The sequence below is a fragment of the Pleurodeles waltl genome, chromosome 2_2 (genome assembly GCF_031143425.1).
Source record: "Pleurodeles waltl isolate 20211129_DDA chromosome 2_2, aPleWal1.hap1.20221129, whole genome shotgun sequence".
NCBI classification, from domain to species: domain Eukaryota; kingdom Metazoa; phylum Chordata; class Amphibia; order Caudata; family Salamandridae; genus Pleurodeles; species Pleurodeles waltl.
In genome coordinates this window covers 1161228688-1161256140 of record NC_090439.1, presented here as the reverse complement: position 1 = coordinate 1161256140, position 27453 = coordinate 1161228688, and the positions used below count along the sequence as shown (strand labels likewise).

The following is a 27453-nucleotide window of genomic DNA, read 5'->3' as shown; positions in this document are numbered from 1 at the left end:
ACCTGGAGGCCAGGGCCCTGAGACTGGAACGCCAACAAATGACCTCTTCGTCTGCCGCTGCCCTGAGGCAGCTGACTATGGTCAGAGAAGAAATTAAACACATAGGGGGTCATTCTGACTTTGGCGGGCGGCGGACGCCGCTCGCCAAAAGTTACCCCGTCGAAAGACGTCGGGGGTCATTTCGACTTTCCCGCTGGGCCGGCGGGCGACCGCCAAAAGATCGCCCGCCGGCCCAGCGGGAAAGGCCCTGCAACAATGAAGCCGGCTCTGAATGGAGCTGGCGGAGTTGCAGGGGTGCGACGGGTGCAGTTGCACCCGTCGCGATTTTCACTGTCTGCAATGCAGACAGTGAAAATCCTTGTGGGGCCCTGTGGCATGGGCAGTGCAGGGGCCCCCAGGGGCCCCACGACACCCGTTCCCGCCATCCTGTTTCTGGCGATGAAAACCGCCAGAAACAGGCTGGCGGGAAGGGGGTCGGAATCCCCATGGCAGCGCCGCTATGGAAGATTCCCCCAGCCGGGGGAAATCCGGCGGAAAAACGCCGGACCCGGCTGGGCGACCGCGGCTGTGCGGAATAAGAAATGAAGCACCGCCAGCCTGTTGGCGGTGCTTCAGCCGGCCTCCACCCTGGCGGTCATAGACCGCCAGGGTCAGAATCAGGCCTATAATGCTAGATTCGGCTAGGTGCATGTGGAGAGCTTCGGTAGCCCGTATATATGGCTGGTGGACAAAAATGGGAAGCTCCTGCACTGGCTGGCCGCTCGCCCTCTGGCCAGCAGGGTTATACCTGAGATTTTAGAGCCCTCGGGCTCCCTCTCTAGGACACCTGCTGAAATCGCACAAAGCTTTGCCTCCTATTATGCCCGCCTCTATGCAATGGACTCCCGCCCCGCCATTGAGAAAGAGACTCCCCTCCTGAATGAGGTCACTCTCCCCAGGATCTCCCTGGAGACAGTAGATAGGCTGGACGAAACTATTAGCCTTGCAGAGATCACCAGTGCAATTTCCAACCTGGCACCGGGCAAGACCCCAGGCCCTGACGGACTCCCAGCAGAGATATATAGCAAATGCAGTGATATATTGGGCCCCCACTTACTCAACATGTATGGAGAAGCCGAGAAATTAGGCCGATTTCCCACCGAGATTGACCAAGCTACGATAGTAGTGATCCCTAAAACCCAACCCCCATCGCGGCATTAATTCGGCGTACCGACCCATCTCACTTCTAAATATTGAGATCAAAGTGCTTTCTTCGACCCTGGCCTCCAGATTGAAAGAGATAATGCCCACATTAGTGCACCCTGACCAATGTGGCTTCATGCCCACTCGTAGTACCAGGCACTGCATTAGGCGGTTGCATCTGGCTCTGGCACATCGCAAGACTCTGTCACACACACCCTTGGCATTACTCTTACTGGACTTTGAAAAAGCCTTTGACACAGTGGATTGGTCCTACCTTGAACTGGTCCTGCAGAAAAATGGGCTCGGTCCCAGATTCCGCGGCCTGGTGAGACTCCTGTACTCCAAGCCGACAGCTCGAGTCCGGGTGAATGGAGTGGTCTCCGACCCGTTCCCTATTGGCTGCGGAACCCGACAGGGTTGCCCGCTATCCCCATTGCTCTTCGCGTTAATGATAGAGCCTCTTGCAATACTGCTGCAAGGAGATCCCCTGATCGAAGGCTGGTCCTAGCCCGCTTGTGCAGAGGATCGTGTGGCGCTATACGCAGACGATGTCCTCCTACATATCTCCAACCCGGCTAAAAGTGGCCCCCTCGTGCTAGAGATCCTGGGCCTTTTCGCAGAAGCCTCTGGGCTGATCCTGAACCCCGCCAAGTCCCTATTGGTCCCCCTACACCGCTCCGGAGAATGTGTGGACTGGCAGCGGAATATTCCAGTACGAAGAAACAGCTTTAAATACCTGGGAATATATATTTCACTTCTCCCTGAGTTGACATGGGAACTTAACATTACACCGTTAACCAGAAAAATCAGAAGTGATCTCCTACACTGGAGGACACTCCCTCTTAACCTACTTGATAGAATAGCGCTCTACAAGATGATGATCCTTCCTAGGCTCCTCTATCTCCTGCAAAATTTTCCCCATCCCATCCCTAGGAAATGGTTTGGGGAAATGGACTCATTGGCGCGCCAATTTATATGGAGCGGAGCCCGCCCACGGTTAGCGCTCAAAACTTGCCAGAGGGATGTATATGATGGAGGTTTGGGCATGTCCAATATCCATTACTACCACCTTGCGTCACAAGTACTTGTGATTAATGACTGGATGGGGGGTGGGTGGACAGACCCGGCATACCGACTGGAGCTCCAAACGATGGGTTACCCACGGATTTTGGGCACCCTCTATGGAGGTCCGATCTCTCAAGATTTCCCAGACGTGACCAGGGTGGTTCTGCAGGGATGGCGGACGGCTCAAAAATCGACGGGGTGGTGGGGACGACTTACCCAACAGACCCCACTGTGGCATGGGAGGCAATTGGTGGAGGTGGCGGGCCTGGAGGGGTTTCAGAACTGGGATAACATAGGCATCTCCACACTCGGCGATGTCTGGAATGGGTCACACATACAGTCCTTCGAAGATCTCCAGAAAAACTTTTCATTAAATAAGACACAGTTCCACAGATACCTCCAGCTCCGACATGCCTTATCAGTACATATCCGAGTGGGAGAAACCATACCCAAATGCAGCCTCATGGAGGCCAAGGCATTGATGGGGGGTCTGGGCAGGGGAGGTGTTTCCCAGATATATCGCACCCTGGTCTCCGGCACCTCGGGTTCCCTGGGGGTACTTCGCCAGAGATGGGAGGGGTGGGTGGGCCCCATGGAAGAGATGGAATGGGGTGAGGCGCTAATGGCCCCGCTTGCCCTGGCGATCGCTACCCGCCTTAGACTGATACAAACTTATTTTTTGCACACAGCATACCTCACACCCGACAAACTACACAGAGCGGGCCTCCGCCCCACTGCGGAGTGCCCCCGCTGCAGAAACCCTACAGCCGACTTCTTCCACATGGTATGAACCTGCCCGGCCATGGTAGCCTATTGGGGAGCTGTCTTGGGGGAGGTTTCTGAGGTGTTGCAGGAGAATATAGAGAGAGAGCCTCTGCCCCTCCTCCTTGGGATCATGGGTGACACCGAGCTAAGGAGACCAGATCAAATTTTCCTCGGGGTGGCGTGCTTAGTGGCTAAGAGGGATATAGTGGCAAACTGGAAGGCCAAGAGTGCCCCATCATTGGCTAAATGGAGGCGGGGAGTGGATTGGTGCGCGCAGAGTGAAAAACTTGTATATGAGGCCAGAGGATGTCCGAATAAATACAATAGGATATGGGGGAAATGGGAGGCCGCACTAGGCTCCTGAATAACATGCCATCTCTAATATAAGCGCTGTCTGGGATCACAGGTTCGACCAATGTTGGATGCCCGTTGGCATTGTGTTTTGATGTTTGTATCATGATTTTTCTTTCTCTTGCAAAAATCAATAAAAATTCTTCATCAAAAAAAAAATTATTTATCAAAAAAGAAGTGAAGCATAATTCCTCAAAACAAAAAACTGAATATTTCCAAGAGGTGAGAGGAAAAGACTCCTGCATGATTTCATGTCCTACTGAACCCAGATCCTCAAAAAAGAAAAAGTTAGGGCTACGTCACATATAGATAATAGTGATCATCCCAGCAGATGTTAATCCAAGAGGTTTCCTGGTGACATAATTATTCCTGGGACCTCAGACATGATAGAGGCAGTCTCTAAGCCAGCAGAGGATCCTGCTCTACTGATATTACCCAAAATGCTAATTGTGAGGCAGGATATTTCCGCATCGTTCCAACACTGACGTGGAGAAGTAGGCTTCCAAGCATCGCTCTCTCTGGAATTGAGATCCAGAGCTGCGAGAGCAACCATCACAAATTGGTTAGTTGGAACTTGTTGAGATGGTAGTGATCAAATAAAATTGCCTTAAACAACTGACTTTGTTTTTTAGTATTGAGAGTAAACCACAGGGATGTTTAGGAAGTTGTAGTTGATGGCATTTTACAACAGTGTCTCTTGAAAAAATGAATATTCATGCAGAGAATATGCTGAGATTCAGAGGGCAGGGATCCTCTGCTGTACTACCCGCGTGCCAAGCAAATTACCCACTGTCTTGCGAAGTTTAAACCCCAAAGGATGGCAGGATTAAATCCGATGCACCCACCATCTAATGCCATGCAAATGAAAGAAACTGTCCAGCGAGAACATAGTGTCTGAAATTTGCAAGAAATAGTTGAATTCTTCAGAAATAGACCCAAACTACGTTTAACATACCGAGTGCCTATCAGGAAAAATGTTATTTAGAATTTTAATTTATGCATCTTATATGTGCTTTCAAAGTATTCCACCTTGAAAGCATCATGTCCAAGCACGACCAAAAATTTTAACTGCGATGTAACTGAAGGACACAGGGCTCCCTCTGCTAGAAGACTGTTGAACAGAACCAGAAAAACATTTCATATGAGCAGAGCATCAGCAATAAATACCGCGCAACTGCACCTAGAAAAGAACATCCGATCCGAGTAGCCCACTCGGCGCTTGGATGCCAGTTCACAAACTTTTCTTGGAGTTCAGTCTGCGAGTTCTTCATGCGTAGCATATGATGCTCATGGAATCTTAGAGGGGGTTACATAAAAAAGACCATTTTTGCTAGTGCTAGGAATGGGAAAAAGCAAAGTGCATTTTGGAAGAAGCACTGGCAAAGCCTATTGGTATGGCGTTGGCGTTGCCAATTCTTGTTTTTGATTTTTTTGTTTTTAATAAAAAATTGTTGATGGAGCTGCTGAGCCCTCACCAACATTAAACGAGCATTTGCAGTGCAATAGGTTTTGCACATTTTGAACAAGATGTCATCTTTTGATAGCGTCTACGAGCAAAAAAAAGCTGTACCGAAGTTAGCAGAGCAGCCTGAGAAGATTTATGGCCCAATAAGGATAAACGGTGCCCTGTGTGCTGGAGGGAGGGGCCCTGGAGAGAGAGATTGAGAGACCCAACATGCAATGCGAGGGCCTATGGTGTTTTTATTTAGTAAAATCAGTTTATTTTAGGAGCGGTTTGTTCAGTGGAACAAGCTTATTAGTAAAATAAGCTTATTTTAGGAGCAGGGTAGAGGACAGTGCTGGAATAAAGCCAAAACAAATGTCAGCGACATGGGAGGAATGGAATGCTGCAATAAAACCAGCCCAAAAGGGAGCACCAAAGAAATGTCAGTCACAGCAACAGCTAAAGAAACCAAAGTGGAAGGATATAGTACAAGGTCACTACTTTGAAACAGAAAAAGGAGGGAGAAAAGGTCAGAACTGACCACTAGCGAGCAAGAATTCTTAAAGCACAGGGCAGCAGACAAATGAAATTGCTTTAACTCACAGCATAAATATACTTACATATACAGCAAGTTGAACGCTAACGCTCAACCTAAAATAGGGGCAGAAGCTTGTCCAGCTGCTATCGACCAATCTCTCTTTTGGACAGCTCATGTAAGATCTAGGGTAGGGTTATTGCAACCGAACAGGAGGCCTGGATACAGGAGAAGCAGTTACTTTCCAGGGTACAATATGGGTTTGGCAAAGGAGTTGGCACTATTGACCAATGCCTAAACCTCCATCTTATTCTGGGGGGACATGTCAGTACGGTAGGGGGTCTGTTCTTCTAGCATATATGGATCTCTCCAGCACTTTGGATATGGTGAATCGCCCCATTCTGTGGTTCATTATGGATAACCAGGGTTTCATAAGCCACTGATGAACCTGCTGTATAGGATGCATTCGGAAACTATGGGAAAAATCAGGTATTTGATAAACGGGGAACTTTCTCTGGAAATTAGGTCCACGATGGGTGTGCGGCAAGGCTGTGTGTTGGCCTCTTTACTTTTTTATTGTATATAAATTGGCTAGAGGACTCGCTGCACAGTCTAGGGAACGATATCCCAAAATTCAAGCAACTGTGAAACCCAGTATGACGTGCTGATTGCGCAAAAGACCTTCGGTCTGCAATTTCTGTTAGATCGTTTCGAACGCTGTATTGATAAGTTAGGCCAGAAAACAATCTTAGGCAAGTCTTTTGCTATGATAGTGGGCCCTAAAAGAACAGAAAATGAGATTTCAACTGGGTGGTATAGAGATAGCTAAAGTAGAAAATTTTACTTACCTGGGGATTGAGTTTGATTCCAAGATGAGTTGGGACCTTTTATGTAGCTCACGCTCCCTGCACTTTCAGACATCAATTGACTCTGTTTTAAATTTTGCAAGAAGGCTGGGGTAAAAACCGGTCAAGGAACTGTTTGCAATTTATGACGCCAAAAGTGTTGCAAATCAGCCCGCTGCTGCTCAGGTTGACCCCAGAAGTAAGCCTCCTGCGGGAGATCATGCAAGATTGTCTGATTGGATACTGCTGGGGCCATCCTCTGGCTGAAATTTGTAAAATCTGTTTTATGGCATTAGGAATCGAAGGGTACTTTACAAATCCAGAGTCTATTACGAGGAGTACTAAACCCCTGGTTAAAAAGTGGTCTTATATGTGGAGAGAAGGATGTCGGATTTTTTCCAAAACCAGATCGCTCTAAACTATATGCTTATTAAACACTTTGGAGGTTTGGAGTTTTCTCTCAAACTATTTCACAAGCAGAGGTAGAGATTTTTATCTCACCAGGTTCTGTTTTAACTTCATTCGTTTTCTTGTTGCATATCACTCCCAGGGCACCTGGTTTGCTATTCTCCCCAACTGTCCCTGTGATTCTGTCACACAACCGAGCACGTTACGCTTTGCGCTGTTTTGTAATATGTACTCTTTGCACAGGAAGTTCTTTCTGGTCCCGGTTCTCCATGAAGCCAACTGTAGACCACACAGGACAGCCCTAATGATTTTGCAAAAGTTGGATACCCCCCAAATTTGTTATGTGGTGATTAATTTAATAAAATGTGCATTAGCCATAAGGAAAAGTCATGGACAAGCTTCGGACACATGATGCGTTCCAAACCTGAGAATGGCCCTAAATTAGATATTTTATGTTTTTAAGCATTTGTACTACATTTTTATCAGTTTTTATGACTGTTTTTCTATATTATGTGAATTGTGCTTTTATGGCTGGAATCCAGCCGAATAAAGTTTCTTTGATAATGGTGACTCAGTAGACTAATTCATGCATTACGGGGATCTTTGTCTATCTGCTTGGTCTCCGGTTTAAATCTCGATAGAGCCACTAAGCCTTTTATCTGTCAAAGGGCAACAAAAGGAGGACCACGGACAATTATCTATTGTTTTTCAGTGGTGACTAGCTTGTGGGGTCAAGACTTACTTGAGGGGCTGGCGGTAGGTTTAGACCTTAAATACAGTGTAAGAAAGTAATCAGACAAAATAAACTCTGTCCAGTCCCAGCTATTACTTATAAAAAGAAAACTGGTCTTTACTTCCATGTGGGGATCTGTAAACCAGAATGCCTTAGCACCTTTTACACCCAGGCCGTATGTCCCCCCTTTAAAGCTTTAAAATAGTTTTAACCTTTAACCGCCAGCAATGGAAACAACATGTGCTTCTGGGGTTTACACTGATTTTGTGAGAGGGACTTTTAGAAGTGCAGTTGTTTTTCTTCTGGTAGCACTCCAGCACTGCTCCAGATGCATCTGTTACAGTCAAGTCAGTGGGTTACAACCATGGAGCTAAGGCACTAGTGATCAATATTTCCTTTGTCCTAATTTCCCTGTAGTTAATGTTATTTCCAAAACCTAGATCTTATAGAAATATGCACATTACAATAACCTCTAAAAAGAGAAAAGCTAAAAATAAGTTTGCGATTTCATCCCTCTTGTGAAGAAATACACATTGCAACAATTCCCAAAGACAGAAAGACACACATTACAAGTTCATCAGTTAAAATAGACAAAATTATTTTAAAATCTCCCTATGAAAGTTAATCCAAAACACCTAAAAACCTCTGTGTAACATACTTTGGAAACCACAAATAAATTTCTTCAGACTCTATATTCAGTATATGAAGCAGGCTTTTGAAACTTCCATTTTTGAATAAGTGAAATATATTTAGCATTTGTAACCAGTCTCAAGCTGGTTCATTGCAAATAAGTGCAAGGACTTTGCTGCGTGATCGGACACCATGGGTTAAGAGTGCGCGCACGGACATTTTGCTCTCTCTTAAAAAGAGGGTTCAATTTAGCCGTAGCTGGACAACAGGATACTTCATTTTTAAAATGCAAAACCAATAGCCATTATTTTATAAAACTCTGTATCCAACAGTTCTCCAGGCAGGATCAATGCCTGCTCGAAGACGAAGAATAAAACCCAGCAACTGCCTTTCTGGAACCTGGGACAAGTAAGGGAACCAGACCTCGCTACTAGGAACTCCGAGCAGTGGGCGACTCAAACGTCTGAGGCTTAATAGCGTTTATCAGCAGTTTTAGAAGCTAACATAGCTTTCTGCTTGAGAAGCTTCTTCAGGGCATTTGTCTGGAGGATATTTTCACACAGGGATATTCCAAGGCACAGACACATTTCTTTTCCACTGACTGCAAAAGATCATGAATATCATGCCTTTCTATTGAGGGGGTCCTCCCTGCTTGGGTTAAATGTGCCAGCTTCTCAGTTAGAAGTGAATACGCGTGGCTAATATGATGCACATTGAGTATATTATTATATTCTGCAATGTCATAATCAAGTTTATTGGAATATATTTACAGCATTGAATCTGAATGATGACTGCTTTATTCTACATTAGTTTGTTAATGATTTCCAAGAGTTTCTGTTAGGTTTACTCTTGTGTCTTGTTTGTTGTGATTAAAAAGAACAGTCTTGGAAGATGAAAATAAGAGGAATGTCATCAGGCCACTTCCTGTTAATTATTCCATTGTTGTTAAAACACACACTGTTGGAAAAGCTGAGCACAAAGAATTAAGGGTAGAGGGAATCTTCACATCAGACAATGGTGGGACAGGCCGTACAGAAGTAGATCTCTGGTTCCAGGTGAAGGCTGCCGGGACCGGAGTCACTTTGCCTTCACTGCTGTATTACGATTACAGCTGACTTTGTGAGACTAGAATAGCAGGCCTTGCTAGATCACTGAACTTAAGTTCTATTGTTCAAACATGTATGCAGGTGTATGGCAGCTCTGAAATCTTGAATAAGTTTTATGTACTGCTGTGCACAAATTTGATCAGTACTTAGAAGTACAGCGTGAAGGAGGGTTTGCTATATATTTATAATAGCAATCCTAACGCTTGTGGTGCACATTGATACTCCCATTACATGTGTCATCTTTGTGGTTACTGTTCATGTTGTTTGCACTAAGCTAAAAAAGAAAATCTTTAAATTATATTCCTCGTGTTCTAGTGTTATTAGAGTGCTTCACTCCTTAATGAATGGTTGGGCTTCCACTGATAATCCGACAATTGATTGTCTGATTTGGATTGGCTCATTGACCCATCCTTAGTGCCAAGTGGTCTAGAAAAATGTCCTCTGTTTTTAGAAAATATATTGCTAGGTGCTCAAGGTGGATAACTCAGAAGGACTGAACCTGATCTGCAGTTCATTGCCAAGATGGAAATACACATATAGGTGTTAATGTTTGGTGTGCTGCCTGGTGCCGGCATGATTGCCATCCAAAAGAGTAATCAAAGTTTGAGATAGCATCTCATGAATGAGAGGTCACCGCCAAATGTATTTTACTGATGGCCTCCCCAGATAGCTGGACAGGGGGACTTAGGCTGCATCCACACAGTTTAGGTGTGATGTGTCCAGAATTGCAGGCTGTAAGATGATGGTTCAACTGGTTATGGACTCAAACGATGATCTTGACCCCACACAATGCATGGCATAAGCCAAGGGTGGAAGGGAGCTCCAGTGTTTCCCTTAGGGTTTGTGGAATTGATGATATGGACACCGTTACTCAGATTAGGGCCAACGCTAAGAACCCCACACACTCTGCACACTAGCTGTTCACATCTGGAATTGGTCTTTTGAGACCTGCATTGCTCCCATAGTGTTGTATCTTCAATGTAAGAGAAATGTTTAGGCCAGGGTTCTACAAAGTCAGTCCTGGAGAGCCGGGTCCATGCCAGCTTTTTAGCATATCCACATTTAGAAAAAAGATGTTTCAGAAATCTACATTTTTCTAAATGTAGATATGCTAAAAATCTGGCATGGACCCGGCTCTCCAGGACCGACTTTGCAGAACCCTGGTTTAGGCAGACTTCAAAGGCATACTTATCTCATGTAATATAGTGCAGCTGTACTTTTAAAGTTTGTGCACTTTACACAACAGTCATAGTAGAGAATAAGTTTTCTTTACAATATAATTGTCATGCTTTCATAGGAGCGGGAGGAGATGGGTGAATGGGTGTGAAACAGTTGACTGAACTGGGTTTTGTGCTGTTGATTTAGATGCACCTTGCAATGGCAAGCACAGGTAACTTCTCTTTTTACTTTTTCTTCAAGGAATGCAGAGACGGTCACCTATTTCTGGCAGAACTGGAACATACCTGTCCACAAATGGTGCAGCAGGTAAATGCTCTATCTTTCTCAGACAAATCCCTCCCATTACCTTGGGTCATTGGTGTAGTCCTCAGCCGGTGCTAGTCATAACTTGAAAATAATGTCCACACATAAAATCAGCAAAATCTCTAAAAACGTTCTGTTCTGCACCAAGGCATTCCTCATGGATTTGCTCTTTGTAGGGGACTGCTTGCTTCAGCTCACAAACTTCACATGCCTCTTTTACACTGACAATACTTTAATTCGGAGAATCTCCCCCTCTACACACTGTGAAGTCACAGCCAAACTCTGGCTGATGTTTTGACCTGGATACCAAAGCATCAGTCTAATTCAATCGGCTTAAAACAACGCTCTGTGAACACTCCATCGTTGCTCCACTCTGTTCAAATTTGCACACTTACTGTGCTGTTCTCCCGTCCACCACAACAGGATGTGCCACTTTTCTTGGCTACTTCTTAGACAAAAAGCTGAACCTTCAAGCACACATCAACTGGCTAAAGAGGTAAAGCATCCTAAGTGTCACCTAATTCCTTTTCATAGTAGCCCTAAAGACAGCATCTTGTCTAGTTATTGGTTCAAGGAATTGTGACCAGGTTCCCTGTTTCCAATGACATTGAAAGAGCTTCCGGAAGACGCAATTAAAAGCTAGCAGTAAGGCATGACAATCTAGAGCACAGTTACCTTGCCCATAAGCTGATCCTGCATCTCAAGTAGACAGTGCAATTCTTCTAGAAGTGCATCTCCAGGAATGTATGAAACTCTAGCCACCCAGTCCTCCCACCAACCTGTTATTCCAAGTACACTTCTTTAGATACAGGCGCCCATCCCGCCTAATGGCATGGCTCAGGAGTTTTCATTACTCTTCTCACGTCTACCTTGGGACAAACTACTACAAACTTTTTTAGTTTGTGATCGCTGTTCAGGTAAGTGATGATCTAAATGCACAACCGACTCTATAAGCTCATCACACTCGGTAGGAAAATTAACCACCTATCCGAAGATATTGTTCAGTTCTCTCCCGATACCTTGATACAGTAAGGATGCCCTCTTCGCTTCTGCTCAGCCGGTCTCACCTCCAGTCTGCTGAATGTTACTATAATGAAGTAGCTCCTGGTGACCTTGTTATAAATTTGGGATTATAGAACGGAGGGAACCCGTAAACCACCTGGAATCGGGGGCAATGTACACAAAAGAAAATAGTGTTTCATTGTGGGGTAATGAATTATATGAGAACTCTGAAGCAAGTTGTTTCTAAATTTGGCATTTCATTGTCTAAAGAAAGAGAACATGACTTACTATCAAATGCTTCCAGAGTGAAGCACAAAAGACAAAAATTATAAAACGAAGGACCATTCCCTCCACCGGAGGGATACTCCAATTGTCTCTGTTCTCAGTCAGATGTGACAGAACAATAGACACCTTGGTTGGATTGCCAGGAAAGATCATTGGTTTGCACAGGAATTGTAACTGACATTGATTGATCTCCAGATAATCTTTCTGCAGGTCTTAAAGGTAGGGTTAGAGTCGCTGTGGAAAAGGAATAATCCTGGACCCCTGACATACCTCTGTGAAAAAAAGAGAAAAAAAAAACATCTTGTCCGGAGATTTTAATTTTTGATGTGTTTTGGATTGTTAGAGAAGTAATTTGAGACCTATATAATTTATTTTGGTGTCAAAACGTAGGTTTTGGGGGTCAAGTACTCTTATAACTCCTCAGAGCAACACTTCCCCCATTTTCCAAAATGGCAGTTATTAAAGAGGAAGAAGAGACATATGGAAATGAAACACATAATGGTTTTTAATCCTTTTATGCATACACCAAACAAGGTTTATGATCTCAATATAAAAAAAAATATCACAACCTGTTTTAGATACATTTTAATAGTTCACTTTGTTTCGGCAGTCACTCGTAGTACATTCACAGAATGTTTAACATTTGAGAAGAGCATATCAACACGGACATCATTTTGTAGCACATGTTTTGGAAGTTCTGTGGGTAGAGGCTTTAGAAATTACGTAGGTTTTAGCCCCCCATCAATATCTTCCCAACCAAATTCACATGGATCTTTCTCTACATATGCATGATCCAAAACATTTACACATCTTCCGATCAAGTAGAAAGCTCTTTTAATGTGTCCACGCACAGAATATGATGATGGTGGAAGGTCACTTAGCGGGACTGATCTGTTGAACGCACTGTACCAAAGTTAGTCAAATGTGTGACAGTCAGAACCCGTTTTCCACAAACGCACAAGGTATTTTTCTACGTCTAAGAAGTCACATTCTTTTTCTGTCTCAGCAAATCCTTTTAGAAACTTCACAGGTTCAGCAGTTAAAGCTCCAAGCTTTGTTCCAATTTTGCTCCTAGTGTCATCACCCGTACGAATAGGTGGCTTGATAAGAACACTGGTCATCTCTGGGTCAGGAACCTTGTACAGAATATGAAGCAGGATTTAATGTCTTTTCTCGCCTGTTCCATAATGTATCCAAAACTCTGAGAATCCTCGACTTAAGAACATTGCAACAAATCTAAGTAGCACATTAATAACATCTGTGACATTTGCCATACAGTGACTCGATTGGAACCATTTCAACCAGCCTACTCAACATGTGGCACATCACGAAAGTCTGCTTCCTCTAATTTGCTGCTAAGTCTTGAACAATTTGGCCAGTACCTTTTGATTATATCTCTGCAGGCACCAACTCCTCATTGACAATCATCCCACTTGCAATAAATGGAAATTCGGTGTTCACTGAAGCATCAGTAATGTTTTGGCAAGTTAACATCTCCAAGTTCATCTTGTTCGATGTGGACAACCAGAATTTATCAAGTTTCACAGGTATAGGTGTCGGATTTTTGATGTAGGCAAGGTCAGTTCCACTTGTAGACGTTTGTCTGATTCTCTCACATTCTTTGACAGATAGCTCAAGACAACGGTCAAAGACTATGAGCAGTTCTTGCAAGGTGCACACTGATTTTTCGTATCTGTAGAGTTGTCTGAACAACCTTACTGCAGTTTTGCATGGATGAAATCTTGAGCATTCGCAATTGTGACATATAGACCACAACAACAGCAGTTTTCAATGAGGACACTTTTTCGAATTGAAATTCTTCAGGTGAAAGATGTTGAGCTCTTGTGTGAGTTTGTGTTTCATTGGTTTGGCTGCAGCATCTCCATCAAATAATGCTTTTGTTGGAAGAACACCATGCAACAGAATGTCCTTGATAAATTCACCCCTTTCTTTTGCTACATCCATCTCTCTGTCCTTGCAAAGGTTCTTTTTTTGTAACCTGTTTTGTGGTGGTTGGTTGGACAAAACTCTTACTATGGCAATTAAAGTTTGGAAGTTTATCTTTAGTGATTATGCCAGACAGCTTTTTCTCTCTAAATATAAATCTCTCCTGCTTCAGTTCTGCTTATGGTTTCAATCCCTGATCCAGGACATCTAGTAGATGTGCCTTTATATCGTTATCCATGTATTGCTTGGTCACAAGGTTGTGTAGTCGCACAGGCTCAGTCATTTCAAAGGGGTTTCCTTGCTGCTGCATGAAATGAAGAAGGCTGTCAACATGTTTCTTAAAATGTCCCCCCCTCTTTCCCACAAGTTCCTGGTGAGGAACGGTTTCATGATGGTCCATTAATTTTGAGTTTGTCATCTCTCTGAAAACACTGCATATAGAAAGGACTTCATGGTAAACCAGCTGCCATTGAGCAGCATATTCACTTTTACGTGTCTGACCAACAATTCCCTTGAAGCTTTTCTGTGATCTCTGAATCGTCTGTTCCAGTTTCATATCTCGAGCCACAGAATTGAACCTTCTCTCTCTGTCTTTCACCAGAAAATGTCTTTGAATGAATTTTCTGTAGAGGTATGGTTTTTCTACCTCTAGCTTCTTCACTCTTTCAAAACACCGGTACCCATATCTCAGGTACTTTATGCAATCGAAATCACAAAACAATCTTCACGTGCAGCTCCCAATCACCTTCTCGATCAGCATGTACCAGGTTTTTCACTAGATCTATTGTGTAAAATGTTTCCCCAGTACTTGCAAAGTTCTGATTTTTCTTCACATTCTTTGACAAACTCTACGAACTTGGTTTTCTGATTTTGAACTAGTGTATTGAAGATTGCTTGGCTTTGCATTATGTCTTTTCAATGAAGTGCACCGTGTGTCTTGTTCACGTCTGATCTAAGATATGCAAAACCTAATTTGTCATACTTTTTCCAGAAAGCGTTCCACCCCAATGTTTCTATAGCCTCAGATATGATGAGCATACCTTGTAACGAACAAACATAATGAGTTCCGCTCAATACTGACTTGGACAGTTTTGCTTCCAAAGATTTCAGCCTCAATAAGTGCATTGTCTATGCCACATCACTGAGATAACTTCCTGCACACCACAGCACAACTTTTGTCATGTGGAAAACGCCCATCATTGGATAAAAATCATCAAATTCTACTGGGTTGCTTATACAAATTTCCGTTACAATACAGAAAACACCGTCATTGCAGAAAATTGGCAGGCTAGTGTTCAAGCTGAGCACACACGTTTTGGAAATTATTTAGAGATGTGTATACTGTTGCATAGTTTGTGACTAGAGATGGTTTTATTGGTAAAAACCCAACCTTCAGTGGGACAGTATTCTGGGAGATCAGAGTATGAATTCTAGCCCATGGAGGAACTGGCTTTTCTTCATCTTTCATTCTGCACCAAATAAGTGATGTGATATAGATTCAGTTAAATCAGCTTTGCGGACTGCAGCATCAGATCGAAGGAGCTCCATGTCATCAGCCACTTTCTGGTAGACCGGGATGTGTTGATGTCTTGTAGTGATTCTTCACACGTTGGCCTGGCAGTTGGGTTATAAGTTTGCAGCTTAATTTTTTTATGACTACAGCTGACACAGCTTGTTTTCCAGCAGCTACTTCATTGGTACATTCTTGAAAAAGCACCATGGCAGTAAGATGTGTGCTGGATGTTCCAGACAAAGAAGAGCTGTCTTCAAAATCAAAATTATCAACATCAGCAGTTGTAAATCCTTTACTGGTAAGGTGACTTGGAAGTGGTGTTTGATTCACAGGATTTTACAGCATAAGCTCTAAACAAGTTCCTACTCTGTACTATGTTGTTATAACTTGTTGATACACCAATCCTATTAATTGAAGTGATTAGCTCTCTACTGTTGCACTTTCTATAGATTGCGTGGGCAGTCATCCTGAGTAGCAGAGTTTTCTTTTGCGGGGATGTAATTCATGAAACATGATTTGGAAGGGACAGTACATTTGCACAGCATAAGCCTGTCGGTTCATGGGACTGTCTTCCACTTCTTCGCTTGTATCTTCAAAGCCATCATCAATGTTGTCAGATTCTGTTCCGAACTCAAGAACTTTAGTTTGTAACAGTTTTGCTTTACTGATATGAAACCGATTTAAAAAATGTTAAGACAGCATGTATGTTTTTTGAATTATTATTTTGTATAATACATTATACAAGGTGAATCAGTAATTCAGCAAATCTAAATCCTTGACCCATTACATGGCAAGCAGTCTCCGTATAATAGTCATACACATTTTCTCATTATATGTCCTTTGGCTTAATCTCCATTCCCACCCCTACATTAGCCGGGTCCTGTATGTACAGTGTGTACATAGTAGTGTGTACATTTATCTAGTATTCATAGAGAACTTGCACATTTTACCCTGGTTCACCATCACTGACTGCTTCCCAGCAGTCCCTAATTTTCCCAGACTTCCTCCTTGAGCCTCGATTCTTACACACTTCTCTGTCCATTGTTCTGCAATGTTCCGTTCTCCCTTCCCAAATATGCAGTTTCTGAGGTGCCCCCGATCTCCATCTTTGTGCTGTGTTGCAATTCTCTATCATACATTCCAAATTCACCAGGATCTTTTGGTAGCGTGTGCGATCTGATGCTCCCCAGACCCCTAATAATGCCAACTGTGGATGAAACTCTAGTGGTCGCCCGTTGCTTTTTCTAGGGAGGATTGTACTGCTTCCCAAAAATTCCGGATTTGGGGCAGCTTCATTGTGTGTGGAAGAATGTACCCTCCAGCCGACATCCACGAGGCATTGGTTATTTGATGTTCTGCCGATTCTGTGCAGTAGAGTGCGTGTGTAATAAACCCTCTGTAGGATCTTTATCTGGATTAGATGAAAGGTAGCTTGATGGCCACCTCCTCCGGGAAGCCCAGTGCTTCCTGCCAATAACTTTTGTCAAGGTCTCCGAGGTCTTCCTGCCATCTACCTAGTAATTGCAGCAGGGGGAGGGGGGGGTTGAGTGTTGCGCATATTGTCACAAAGATTCAGTTCCTGCCTATTTGTCCATCCAGTAGTCTCCTCTCCAATGGTGCATCTTCTTGTCTCTCTTCTTCCATAGAGATACTTTGTTGAAGGGCGTGGCTCAATGGTCTGTATCGTAGCCATTGGGTTTCTGGCATTTTATATTCTGTCCTTAGCACATCCGTGTATTCTGCTGTTTTCCTCTCATACATCTGCTAATGTGGACAGGCCAATATTGTCCCCTCCTCAGAAGCCTTGTAATGGCACTACTGGACTTAAACAGGTTCCCTCACATAGTGGAGTTTTAGGAGTTAATCTGTCCTTCCACCCCATTTCTCTGGTCAGTCTATGCCAGACATCAACTACCGTTGTCGTGGCCGGGCATATTCGTGTCCTTAACCTACCGTCGTATAGCCTGGGTCTAAAACTCTTGCCTCCCCAGATTTGCCTGTCTTGCAAGTAGGCTGGCTCCTCCCGGTCCTTACAGGCCCAGTCGTGAACCACACTGACGTGTGCCGCCTAGTAGTGTTTATGGATATTCTGCAGGACAATGCCACTCTCGTACCTGGATCACTGCAAAACCCTCATTGCTATACAAGGTTGCCTCCCTGCCCATAGTAGTGTCCTGAGCTGAGTATCCACTTTGGTAAAGAAGGTGTCTGGTATTTCGTATGGGCAGTTTTGTAGTCTGTACAACAACCTCCGGAGCGCTGTCATTTTGAACAGTGCTTCCTTTCCAAGCATTGAGATCGGCAACGCCTGCCAGTGTTTAACGTTTGTCTCTACCGTTTTAGTTTTTTTCTCATAGTATAAGTCCGAGGTTTTAGCGATCCAGAGAAACATCAGGCATTTTTGTTGACTCCCATGATTTATGCTCTGGGGCATCAAAGGAATTTGTCATTCAGTTCAAAATCTTTCAGGACGTTTCTTAAAATGGTTCCTGCTGATTTTACTGCATCTTGTGATCTTATTTTGGCAGCAAGAACTTCAGAAGACATATCACCTGAGATCAAATAAGTGGCTCATTCTTTTTGTTTGACTGACAAAAACGAATTCTGTCATTGTACATTCTCACCAGAAAAATCTTAATTTCATTATTATGGATCAATACAGTTTCATCAATGTTGACCATTATTTTTCTGATCTCACCGAGTGTGAAACCGTAGCTGGCACTCAAGTGGCTTTAAAACTTCATCTGCTTTTTCAAAGAGTGCAAACTTAACTGAAGGCTGATGGTTACGTTGCTGCTGGGAGCTCATTATACATTCATATTTTCTAATGTATGTACGCATGCAGTTTGGGCGGGCATACAAATCACCTGCAAATGCATTCACCTCGCTGTTAAGATCAGCTACTCGGCTGAAAACCTCATCTTTGAAGAATCTAGTTGGAGATAAAAACATGTTTGCTCTTTGAAACTTACATATTCTGTACTTTGTTCTTTCATCAATCCCTTTGGCCCTTGTTCTGGCTAAACAACAGATAACACATCGAACATCCTCTGCTTTCTGATCAGTTGCTGGAGGTGAACAAGGGGTAGCCATCGATCTAAGTGGATGGGCATTGCGTTTGGTTGTCATCTCTTTCTCAGAAGACTCTGATTCTTGTTATTCACTGGTTTCTGCTATTCTTTGACAAATGTTTCCAGTTTTTTTTCCCATTATATACGACTTGTAGCACTTGTTACAATGATAAAACATTTGAACCTCTTCTTCCATCAGTTTCAATCTTTTGTGAACTTTGTCTTGCCGTATAACTGCAGCATCTCAAACTCTCTTCTGTCGAGCCGCAGTTGATGTTGGCTTTTAATGTGCATTAGTTTGACATCCTACATTTTTCTTTGTTGAAGCAGTGCTCAGATTTTGTAGTTAGCAACACTCTGTCAGGAGGTAAAGATCCTTTGCTACCACTTGCTTTGCTCATGTTTATGAATTTGAATCAACAGAAAACCTGAAACAAAAACCAGATTAAAATAAATTTCAATATGATGGCCAAAACACATCACTATAGAGCTGCCATTTTGTAAAATGGCGGAAGGGTACTACTTGACCCCCAAAACCTATGTTTTGACATCAAAATGAGGTATATAGGTCTTATTGTTCCAGAAATATTTACATTATCACTGCAACACATCTGCCATTTTTAAAAATGTCATCCAGAAAAAATCGTCCCAGATCAGCAGTGTCTACCCAAGGGTAAATTACTTCTCTGATCATACAAAAACACACATCAAAAATGAAAATCTCTGGACAACGATTTTTTCCGGAGGTATATCAAGTGGCCAGGACTAGAACAGGCAAGAAATTGGTGCGTCTCATGGAGATGGCAGTGTCCATGGATGTGTGAGCATTTAACCTGTGTGGGCAAAGGAAGTGGCAAACAGTTTCTTCTCTCCCAGCAACAAATTGCCTCTCTTCCTCTTAATTGTAGCTGACTCTAAATGGAGTCTCTTATTCTCCGATATAACTTAGCTGACTTTGTTATAATACATTTATGACTTCTAAGATCTGAGACAGTAGTGGCACCTAAGTTTGGCAATTCTGTGTACAAACTACTATTCTTAATACTTTGTACATGACGTTTATACTTTCGTATGCAGTATTGTTTATATCGAGAGTCCTTTCGGTAGTCGAAGTGTGCATGAAAACAGTCCTTTAGGAAATAATTGATCCTGGCACGGGATATCCAAACCCTTGTAACGAGATCCTGGCGGCAGCATCGCTGCAGCATGACTGGTAACCAAAGGACAATGCGAACAAGGACGTTCAACGCAATAATCCGAGATAGGTACCATCTCTTGAGAATATGTGAGAGTATGTGGCCTTTAAGGAGTTCTAGTTCATTCCCAGCATATCACTGCACAGCCCACACTCCACAGCTTTAGTCCACACAGTGCCAACACCACATTTCGCTCACTTAAAAGCACCCATCATAAGCACGTTTTAACTACTGCTTCCCACACATGAACTGCATTAAGCCAAACCTTCAGACAACTTCTTGACGGAATTCTTTGGAAACGTGTCTGTAGTTAATGTCAGAAAAGACTTGCTGTGTTTGTAGTTAAGCGTGCTTGCTTTTACCTCTGTTTAGCAGTATTCATTGAAGGCCTTAAAATGCATGTTGTTTATTCATTGTAATTGGGCTGGCTCACCATATTTTCTTTTCAGACAAGGAAATTCTGGTTACAGTCAAATATCATCTCAAAGTAACACATTCTTGTCTGGCAACACACTCTCCCCCAACACCTCACACTGTCGGCTTTAACCTAATGCATTATGAAGTCAGCATGTGTTTTTAATCCAGTTGCCTTCTGAATCAAATTGTTGTATTTTGTTCCCGCAAAAAACTATTTGCACGGATGAGCTTTGTACTGGCCCGGCGCTACCCTTTGAGCTGTAGCGACATGAGAAGTGTTGCTGCAGCAAGGATGGCTCTCTGCAGTGAAAGGCTGCTACCTGTACCTGCACCAGTTCAGATTAACATGTACTTAAATACACAAACACATCCCTTATAGCATCCCCTGAGGATGTATGAGATTACTTGGACAATTAAACTGTTTTAATGATAGCCAGATAGTTATCGATGAAGGAGGTTAGTTACTGCACATTAGAGATCACAACATCTGCTCCATAAATCTCAGAGGGTGAAGAGTACACCATGTCCAGCGCAGAGCAGCACATATTGAGCAGTGTTAAACATTCGGAAACTGTTCCCAAAACTAGACAAAGCACAAATAACTCAACTTGCTGCATTATGTGTGAAAACAGAAAAGAGAAAAGCAACTTGGTATGTATCAACAGTAGAGAACCCTACCCTTCCAGATCGTGTGAGTGGAATCTCTCAGCACTCTGTGGGGTTTTTCTCATCTTTTTTAGGGGTAAAACATTTTTAACTAGTAATTTTGTAGATTAAATCTACATATCTCACTTTACAGAAGACATTTATAGTTGTTTACAACTTTGTACTGCATTTTTCCGCTAACCTACTTTCACATTTTCTGAACTATCCCTTGGTGAGAAAAATAGATTTGCTACAGACCATGTGTGACAGTAACCCTGCAGAAAAATTTTACCCTAAATGATTTCTCAAGTAAACTTGATCCACACTGGAGCTCTGGTGGTCAAAATCAAGACAATAATATCTTGTAAAAGTGTGAACAAATTTCCAATTAGCACCTCGCGTCTATCTGTTAAATGGGAGATTTCTCAACCACGCCATATTTACTGCCTTAACCCTGGTGCAGTGGGCTTTTTCCCACCTGGAAAGGGTTTATAAACCAGCTCATAAAGTAGAGAAATAGATAGTCCAGCAAGTAGTCGCTACACCAGTTCTGTAGGCCACCAGTGACATTTGGTTTAATTTTATCCCCACTTATCCTGGTCTTGGTTAAACCTTTAAACCATCCTGACATCCATAGAAACCAGTATAGACTCAACAGCTAAGGGCTGTGTGGTCCTGGGGGGTATCATCTAAAGAGGCTGCCTTCCCCCAGCTGATGCAGCAAGGAGGCTTTGGGAAGGGGCTTGAATGGTGGACCCTTAAAATGTAAAGTCATCCAGGAAAACTGTGACCTTGAAGAAGGAAACGTGTTGAGGTTTAGTTCTGTGTTCTGATACAGCTTTAAGGCAGACAAGGCATGATGAGAGAGCAGCCTCTGGTAAGGTGCTTTGTAGCTCTTGTAATGTTAAGGCCTCTCAGGCTATTCTTGTCCTCCGTTTGTAGACTTGTTGTTAGGCTGCTATTCATTGCTGCTGAAGTCTGGGAAAGGTTTTGTTTTTGACATGGTCCTTAACAAAACTGTGGCCTTTGATTGACCCTAAAGAACACTATTATGTGCACTGAATGAAAAGGTTGATAACATGATTGAAGTTTCCAGTGGGAGGCAGACAGGCTAGTTGAGGGTCAGCTGTACCAATGGATGTATTTTTTGCACATTTAGTACCATTTGATGAATGGTGTTGTCTCATTGCAGCAACCGGTCATACTGAATAATAAAATCATAATGAGGTTTTTTTATGGATAATAAAAAAAATCCCAAGTTAGATGAGCCAAAACTCTGCACCGAGAAGGAAGATTTTCAATTAAAGAAAAATAGTCAAAATAGTAATTATCTTTTCCAGCACACCGGGACATGATGACATTTTTCATGATTGAAGACGATTAGAGATAAATTCATTTTTAATCTCTCTACTAGTCTGTCTATAAAAATAGTGAGTCACTGTTAGTGAAATGTACCCCATTCAGCAAATTTAAATCATTTGACTGTGGGGCTGTATTTATACTTTAAATTAACCTCCCCATGCGGTGTCTTCTAGGCACTTTTACAAGCCAATGCTGAGGAGAGGAATATCCAAATGGACGGCGCAAACGGCTGTGTTTCTGGCATCCGCCTTTTTCCATGAGGTAAGGCTCCATGTTTCCTGATACTCCAAGATGTAACAGATGTTGGCCTTGAAGAAAGAAATGGGGTGTATGCATTGGTTTCGGTGAAATTAGCCTTTAAAATAATGCCCTGTAGCCCATCCTGTATTTCTGTACACGTGTCTGCCGCTGAATGCAGTGAAATGGAGAGACATAGTTGGGTGTTTGCATGAAGGGATTCAGCAATCCATATTCTATTTGTGATTATAATGGACTGCATGTGACGAGTCCGCACAAGTCTTTTTACTGTAAACCAAGTACCCCACTGTAGCACTTGACTCCCTGAGAGTACAAAAGCAGAGTCCAATGCTATTCATGTGAGATGGTGTGGATAGCAATCAGAATTTGCTGCCAGGCAACAACGCTACTCAATAAATTATCACCTAATCAGAAATTGTCGCGTGGGCTCTCATTATCCTAAATGAGACTACTGGATTTCTAGGCGGCAGGATCTATAACGGTGTGGGGGACTGAGTCTGACCCACGTGTAAAGAACTCTGTCACCCTAAATCCGGTTTTTGCTCCGGCTAACTAGCAGTGCCTCATTCCTCCCATGGGGAAGAAATGATTGGGCAGCCGAGCGCATGACATCTTTGGAACTTCTCAGGGAAGTCGTGGTCACTCAGATCCAAACCAACTCTCTCATTTACAATATGATCTCATATACAAATGACAAAGACAGTATAAGTTTTATATAATGCTTTAATAAAACGACTGTATTTTAGAAAATAAGGCATGAGCCGCGATAACCAGAACCATACAACACAGTAGGGTTGAAATAGTTACCAAGAGAGTAAAACATAAGAATAAAGCAATCATTGTATATTATAGTTTCTACTCTCCCTCTGCTTGTTCTATTTAGAGCACAGCATGTTAAGTGCCTAGCTTGCCTATCTGTATCACTGCGGAGACATTAGTCTTCATACCTGAGCAAAGGCCTGTGATCTTGGTTCAGCATCTGCAACGAGGCAGTCAGCATCTAGTTGCGGTTCCCTGGTAGGAATCTCCCTCTCCTTGTATTGGGACAGAGAAGTTATTTTATAACCTATATGTCAACGTGATCACAAAATACGCAGAAATGCCAAGTCTAAACTCCAACCACGTCTATCGGCAATGTACCAGACTATATCCTTGACTGAAGCACAGAGTGAGTGTGTTATGGAGAACATCAGTGCTGAAGTATGCAAAACAGTGTGATATGAATAAAAAAACAACACCGTAGAACTGGCTATCTGAAAATAACAGTACGTAGAAAAATAAAAGCACGTAGAGCAAAGTGCACAGAGGCTCTAAGCTACTAGCAAACAAAATAAAATACATCCAGTGCAAAATGCACAAAGGCCTAATGCCCAAAGCTAACGCACAAAGAATACATAAAACCAACCACACTACACCCTCCCCTTGTCGGTAGCAAGTGGTTCTAAAAATACAATAATATGCCCTGAATATAAGAAAAATTAAAATTATAGATCCATTTCGACAAGTTCAGAGGACAGCAAAGTCATAAAATTGATTAATAAGCCAAATATAATATAATGTCAATTTAATAGGAGATGAAAAAAAAAAAAAATCCAATTGTTCAACTGGAAGCAATAGAGAGAAGGAATTCCTCCACTTCGATGTATGTCAATATCGGGAGATCTATGCCACAAAGTATCATGGAGCAGGAGTGTTCCAAAGCCCCAAAACCATTCAGGGCGGCAGCCCGTGCAGTGCCAAAGAACGAGACAAACCCATCTTCCTCCAGGAAGGGAATCTCATAAACTGCCTCACAAAGCAAACGCAACCGAAGTGCACAAGTCTGGGAATGAGCCCTAATCGGGAACATCAACAGATCAAGATCGACCACCGGAGGGCGCTGCAGTGAGAGACCGAGAGCCTGTGCATGTTCAAATGAGCACCAAAGGCACCGAAACACGGGTTGCACACAGTCCAAGACCGGTCTGAATGACAGTGTCCAGTCACACTCCAAGTAGCCTAGGAGTGTTGCTCCAAAATGCTGCATCATGCGTTCACGACACAGCTGTGCTGATGGGAGCAGCAATAGTGGATCTCGTTGCGGCGGGACAGCCATTGCGAAAGAAGAGCAACAGCAGCAAAACTCCAGCCAATAAAGCCAAAGTAATTGGGAAACCCCCAAAAACGCTTCCGAAAATCGAATGTATAGCCGAAGGTATCAAACCGAATATAGAAGAAAAGGTGTGAGCAAAACCAACACCAACGGCCTGGAAAAAATGTGCAATACCAGTAGCTCTGGATGCATTAAATATACGTTCCACAAGTTCACCGAAGTGATTCGGAAAGTTAGTATTTAAAAGGGACTGTATTTCTGCCGATGACCTTGCCACTTGCAGTGCGTAGGTCTGGCTAGCAGATGTAAGGGCTACATGCTTTTGAAACAAAGCTTTCAGTCGACTCAACTTGTCGAAATTAATCTTGGAAGTAGCAATATGAGGCCAGATGTCCGCTACCTCCCTAATTTGAGTGGGGGGATACAACACATTCCCGCAGCATGTAACGGCCTTGCTGACAACGACAACGTAAACTATTCTGGCACGCATGCCACAGCAGCGCTCGCTGTTGAGAACAATGTAACTGCCGTTAGAAAGCACCTGGAAAGTGTTTTTAATCACCGGGACTGGAACTCCCTTCAGATAACAAGCTAAGTTAGCAATCGAAGCATTACAAGCTCCGTGCAATGACAGCTGTTTACAAACCATGGAATGGCTGACAGAAGCATCGCATTCGCTACCGCTAAGAAAAACCTCCCTCAAACCATTAACCCATCTGTACTGAAAGGGAAGGTCCCACACCTCATGTATATAACTGTCTCCCAAGAGTTCATATCTACCCACCGGAATATGTTTCAGACAAGAAGTAAATTGTAGAGTGGAAATAGGCATATTGATAACTCCATGAATTAACCATTCAGCTGACGGAATCTCAGCAACCGTAAAAGGCAGTTTCTCCAATTTTTCAATATTTAACATAACATAAGTCGCTTCCTTTTTAGCCATCAGTTGTTGTTGACGAGTCAAATTAAACGAGACAAAGATCTCTTTGGCGCGAATATGCTGCCATGGAAAGCGACCTGCCTTCAAGGTCTGAAGAGTCCAACCCAGCTGCATGATGGACCGTGTCTGACTCTGCCCATGATATAAAGAAGACATATCTGATTTAATAATGTCGATAGCAGAGGAAACAATGTTGTCAATCGTGTAAACACGGTCCGAAAGTGTATGCATGCCATTATCAACAACAGACAAAGCTTGCATCAGATTCTCTTGATCAATCTGCCGCAATCGGGCTGCAGCCTCCTGTTGTGAAAGTTTCCAAATCTCATTATAAACCTCATATATGAACCTCTTCTTTCGTGGTACCCTGGGACCTGACAAGAAATCTTGTAAATCAGTATCGTTAGTAACGTGAGGTGTAACTTAACTGCATCCAGCGTGGACGTCTTCAACCATTGCTGACAAAGCTTCCCCACGCTGTATGTAGTTATAATGTCAGCATGCTCCGGTGAAACATAACGAGGGTCTGCCCTACTAGTCCTGAACCCCCCTGAAGAGGTGACAAAACGTTGATGACACTCATTAGTGTCTACAGGCCATAACAACCACCCGCCGGGATGTAACAATGAAGTGTTAAGCGTACCATTCTGGACCCAATGTGTAAATTCACCAAAAGTAGCGTTCACATAGTGCTGCCAATTCTTTAATTTGGAAGGGACGGGTATTCCAGGCAAATTCAACTCTCTAATTGTTGCCAAGCCCAGACAACTGGTTTGTTGTACTGTGTCATTGAGGAAAATCATCTGCACAGGGATAATACATGCCCTAAATAATGTGTCCCTGCCTCGCATCTGCCAATTTTTTGTTCCCCAAACACTTTTTAGATCAATAGTCTTAAACTAATACTCATATCCTTCGACCGAAAGTTTAGAAACAAACATATTAGAATATAACAATTTAGTATCGGTCAACAACATTTGCTTATTAGAATATGGAGTAACCTTGAAATAGTAAGACTTAGCATTTCGTTGATCATGCCCAGAAAAATATGCAAATTTATCATAATAAGTTTTCGAACTTCCTTGTGGAGGAGTTGAACAATGTTCCCATTGCACATAATTAAAAATGGACTTAGGGCTACTAGCTTTGTGAATAAAATGGTGTCCATAATAGTTGTAGCAAAACATGTCACCATGATTATCTCTAAACTGGTAAGCATCTTCATCATCATAAACAGTATAATATTGCAAGTCTGATAGCATAGAATCTACTGTCTTCACATCCCAATCATCAGAGACAATGCCTGGTATAACAATATCATTCATTGACAACTTGAGGACATACAGTATTTGAATCAATTCAGTAGGACCATATATATCAAACATTACTTTATCCCACACAATTCCATCCGGAATCGGTATAGCAGAAATGTTTACATTGGAGAAATCTCTTCGAACCATGTGAGATGAAAAATGTGGTTTCAACACAGTCTTGACGTGTTCAATGTCAGATCGATCAGGAAGAAAATGACCATGTATCACTAGAATAAAGGTAACCACAAACCCCAACCATAAAAAAATAGTCATCACAGCCATAAAAATCCACAAATAGTTCAGAGGAAAAACAAAATGTGTGTATTTAAGCCAACACAGCAGCTTACGTGGACCTCGGACCGAAGACACAGAGGACGAGGAGTCGGACACTACATCATCAGTGTCGTTAAAGCAGCCAGAGGCAGTTCTCGCAAAAGGTGCAACTGTGAACATAGAAGCAGATGGAGGCTCTCGCCGAGGCACGCTATAAACCACATGTTCAGCAACATCAGTTGAACGAACAGCAACCTGATCGCAAGATTCCAAATTAATCGTTGTCTGTGGAACAATCGCAAGATCATCTTCCACCCTCCCCATGCACGGAGAGGTAACAGTGTCGGTGTAAATCACCTGCAGTGGGACTTCTTCTCCAGTAGTGAGAGGGATTCCGGAACTACTGGGTGTCCCTTTTGGTCTGCTGTGCAGAATCGGCCACATGTTGTAACTTGACATTATCAATAGAAACAAAGCGATTTCCTTTGGCCCCTCGCAGCGGTGGTAAAATCACAGTTCTTGTGCCGCTTACCCCTAACACCGGGACTGGTGCTCGATAAGAAGGACCAAATTCTTTCTTTACTGCGACC

The 27453-nt window shown here is 43.0% G+C and overlaps 1 protein-coding gene across 1 annotated transcript in view; it reads left to right on the top strand.

Annotated features, from left to right (window-relative positions):
* Window positions 1–27453, top strand: part of DGAT1 (diacylglycerol O-acyltransferase 1) — a 228025-nt gene that overhangs the window by 158801 nt on the left and 41771 nt on the right. Inside the window, exons 14-15 of the mRNA XM_069221103.1 lie at window positions 10484–10549; window positions 22158–22245. Coding sequence (XP_069077204.1) covers window positions 10484–10549; window positions 22158–22245 — 154 coding nt within the window. The remainder of the gene's footprint in view (window positions 1–10483; window positions 10550–22157; window positions 22246–27453) is intronic.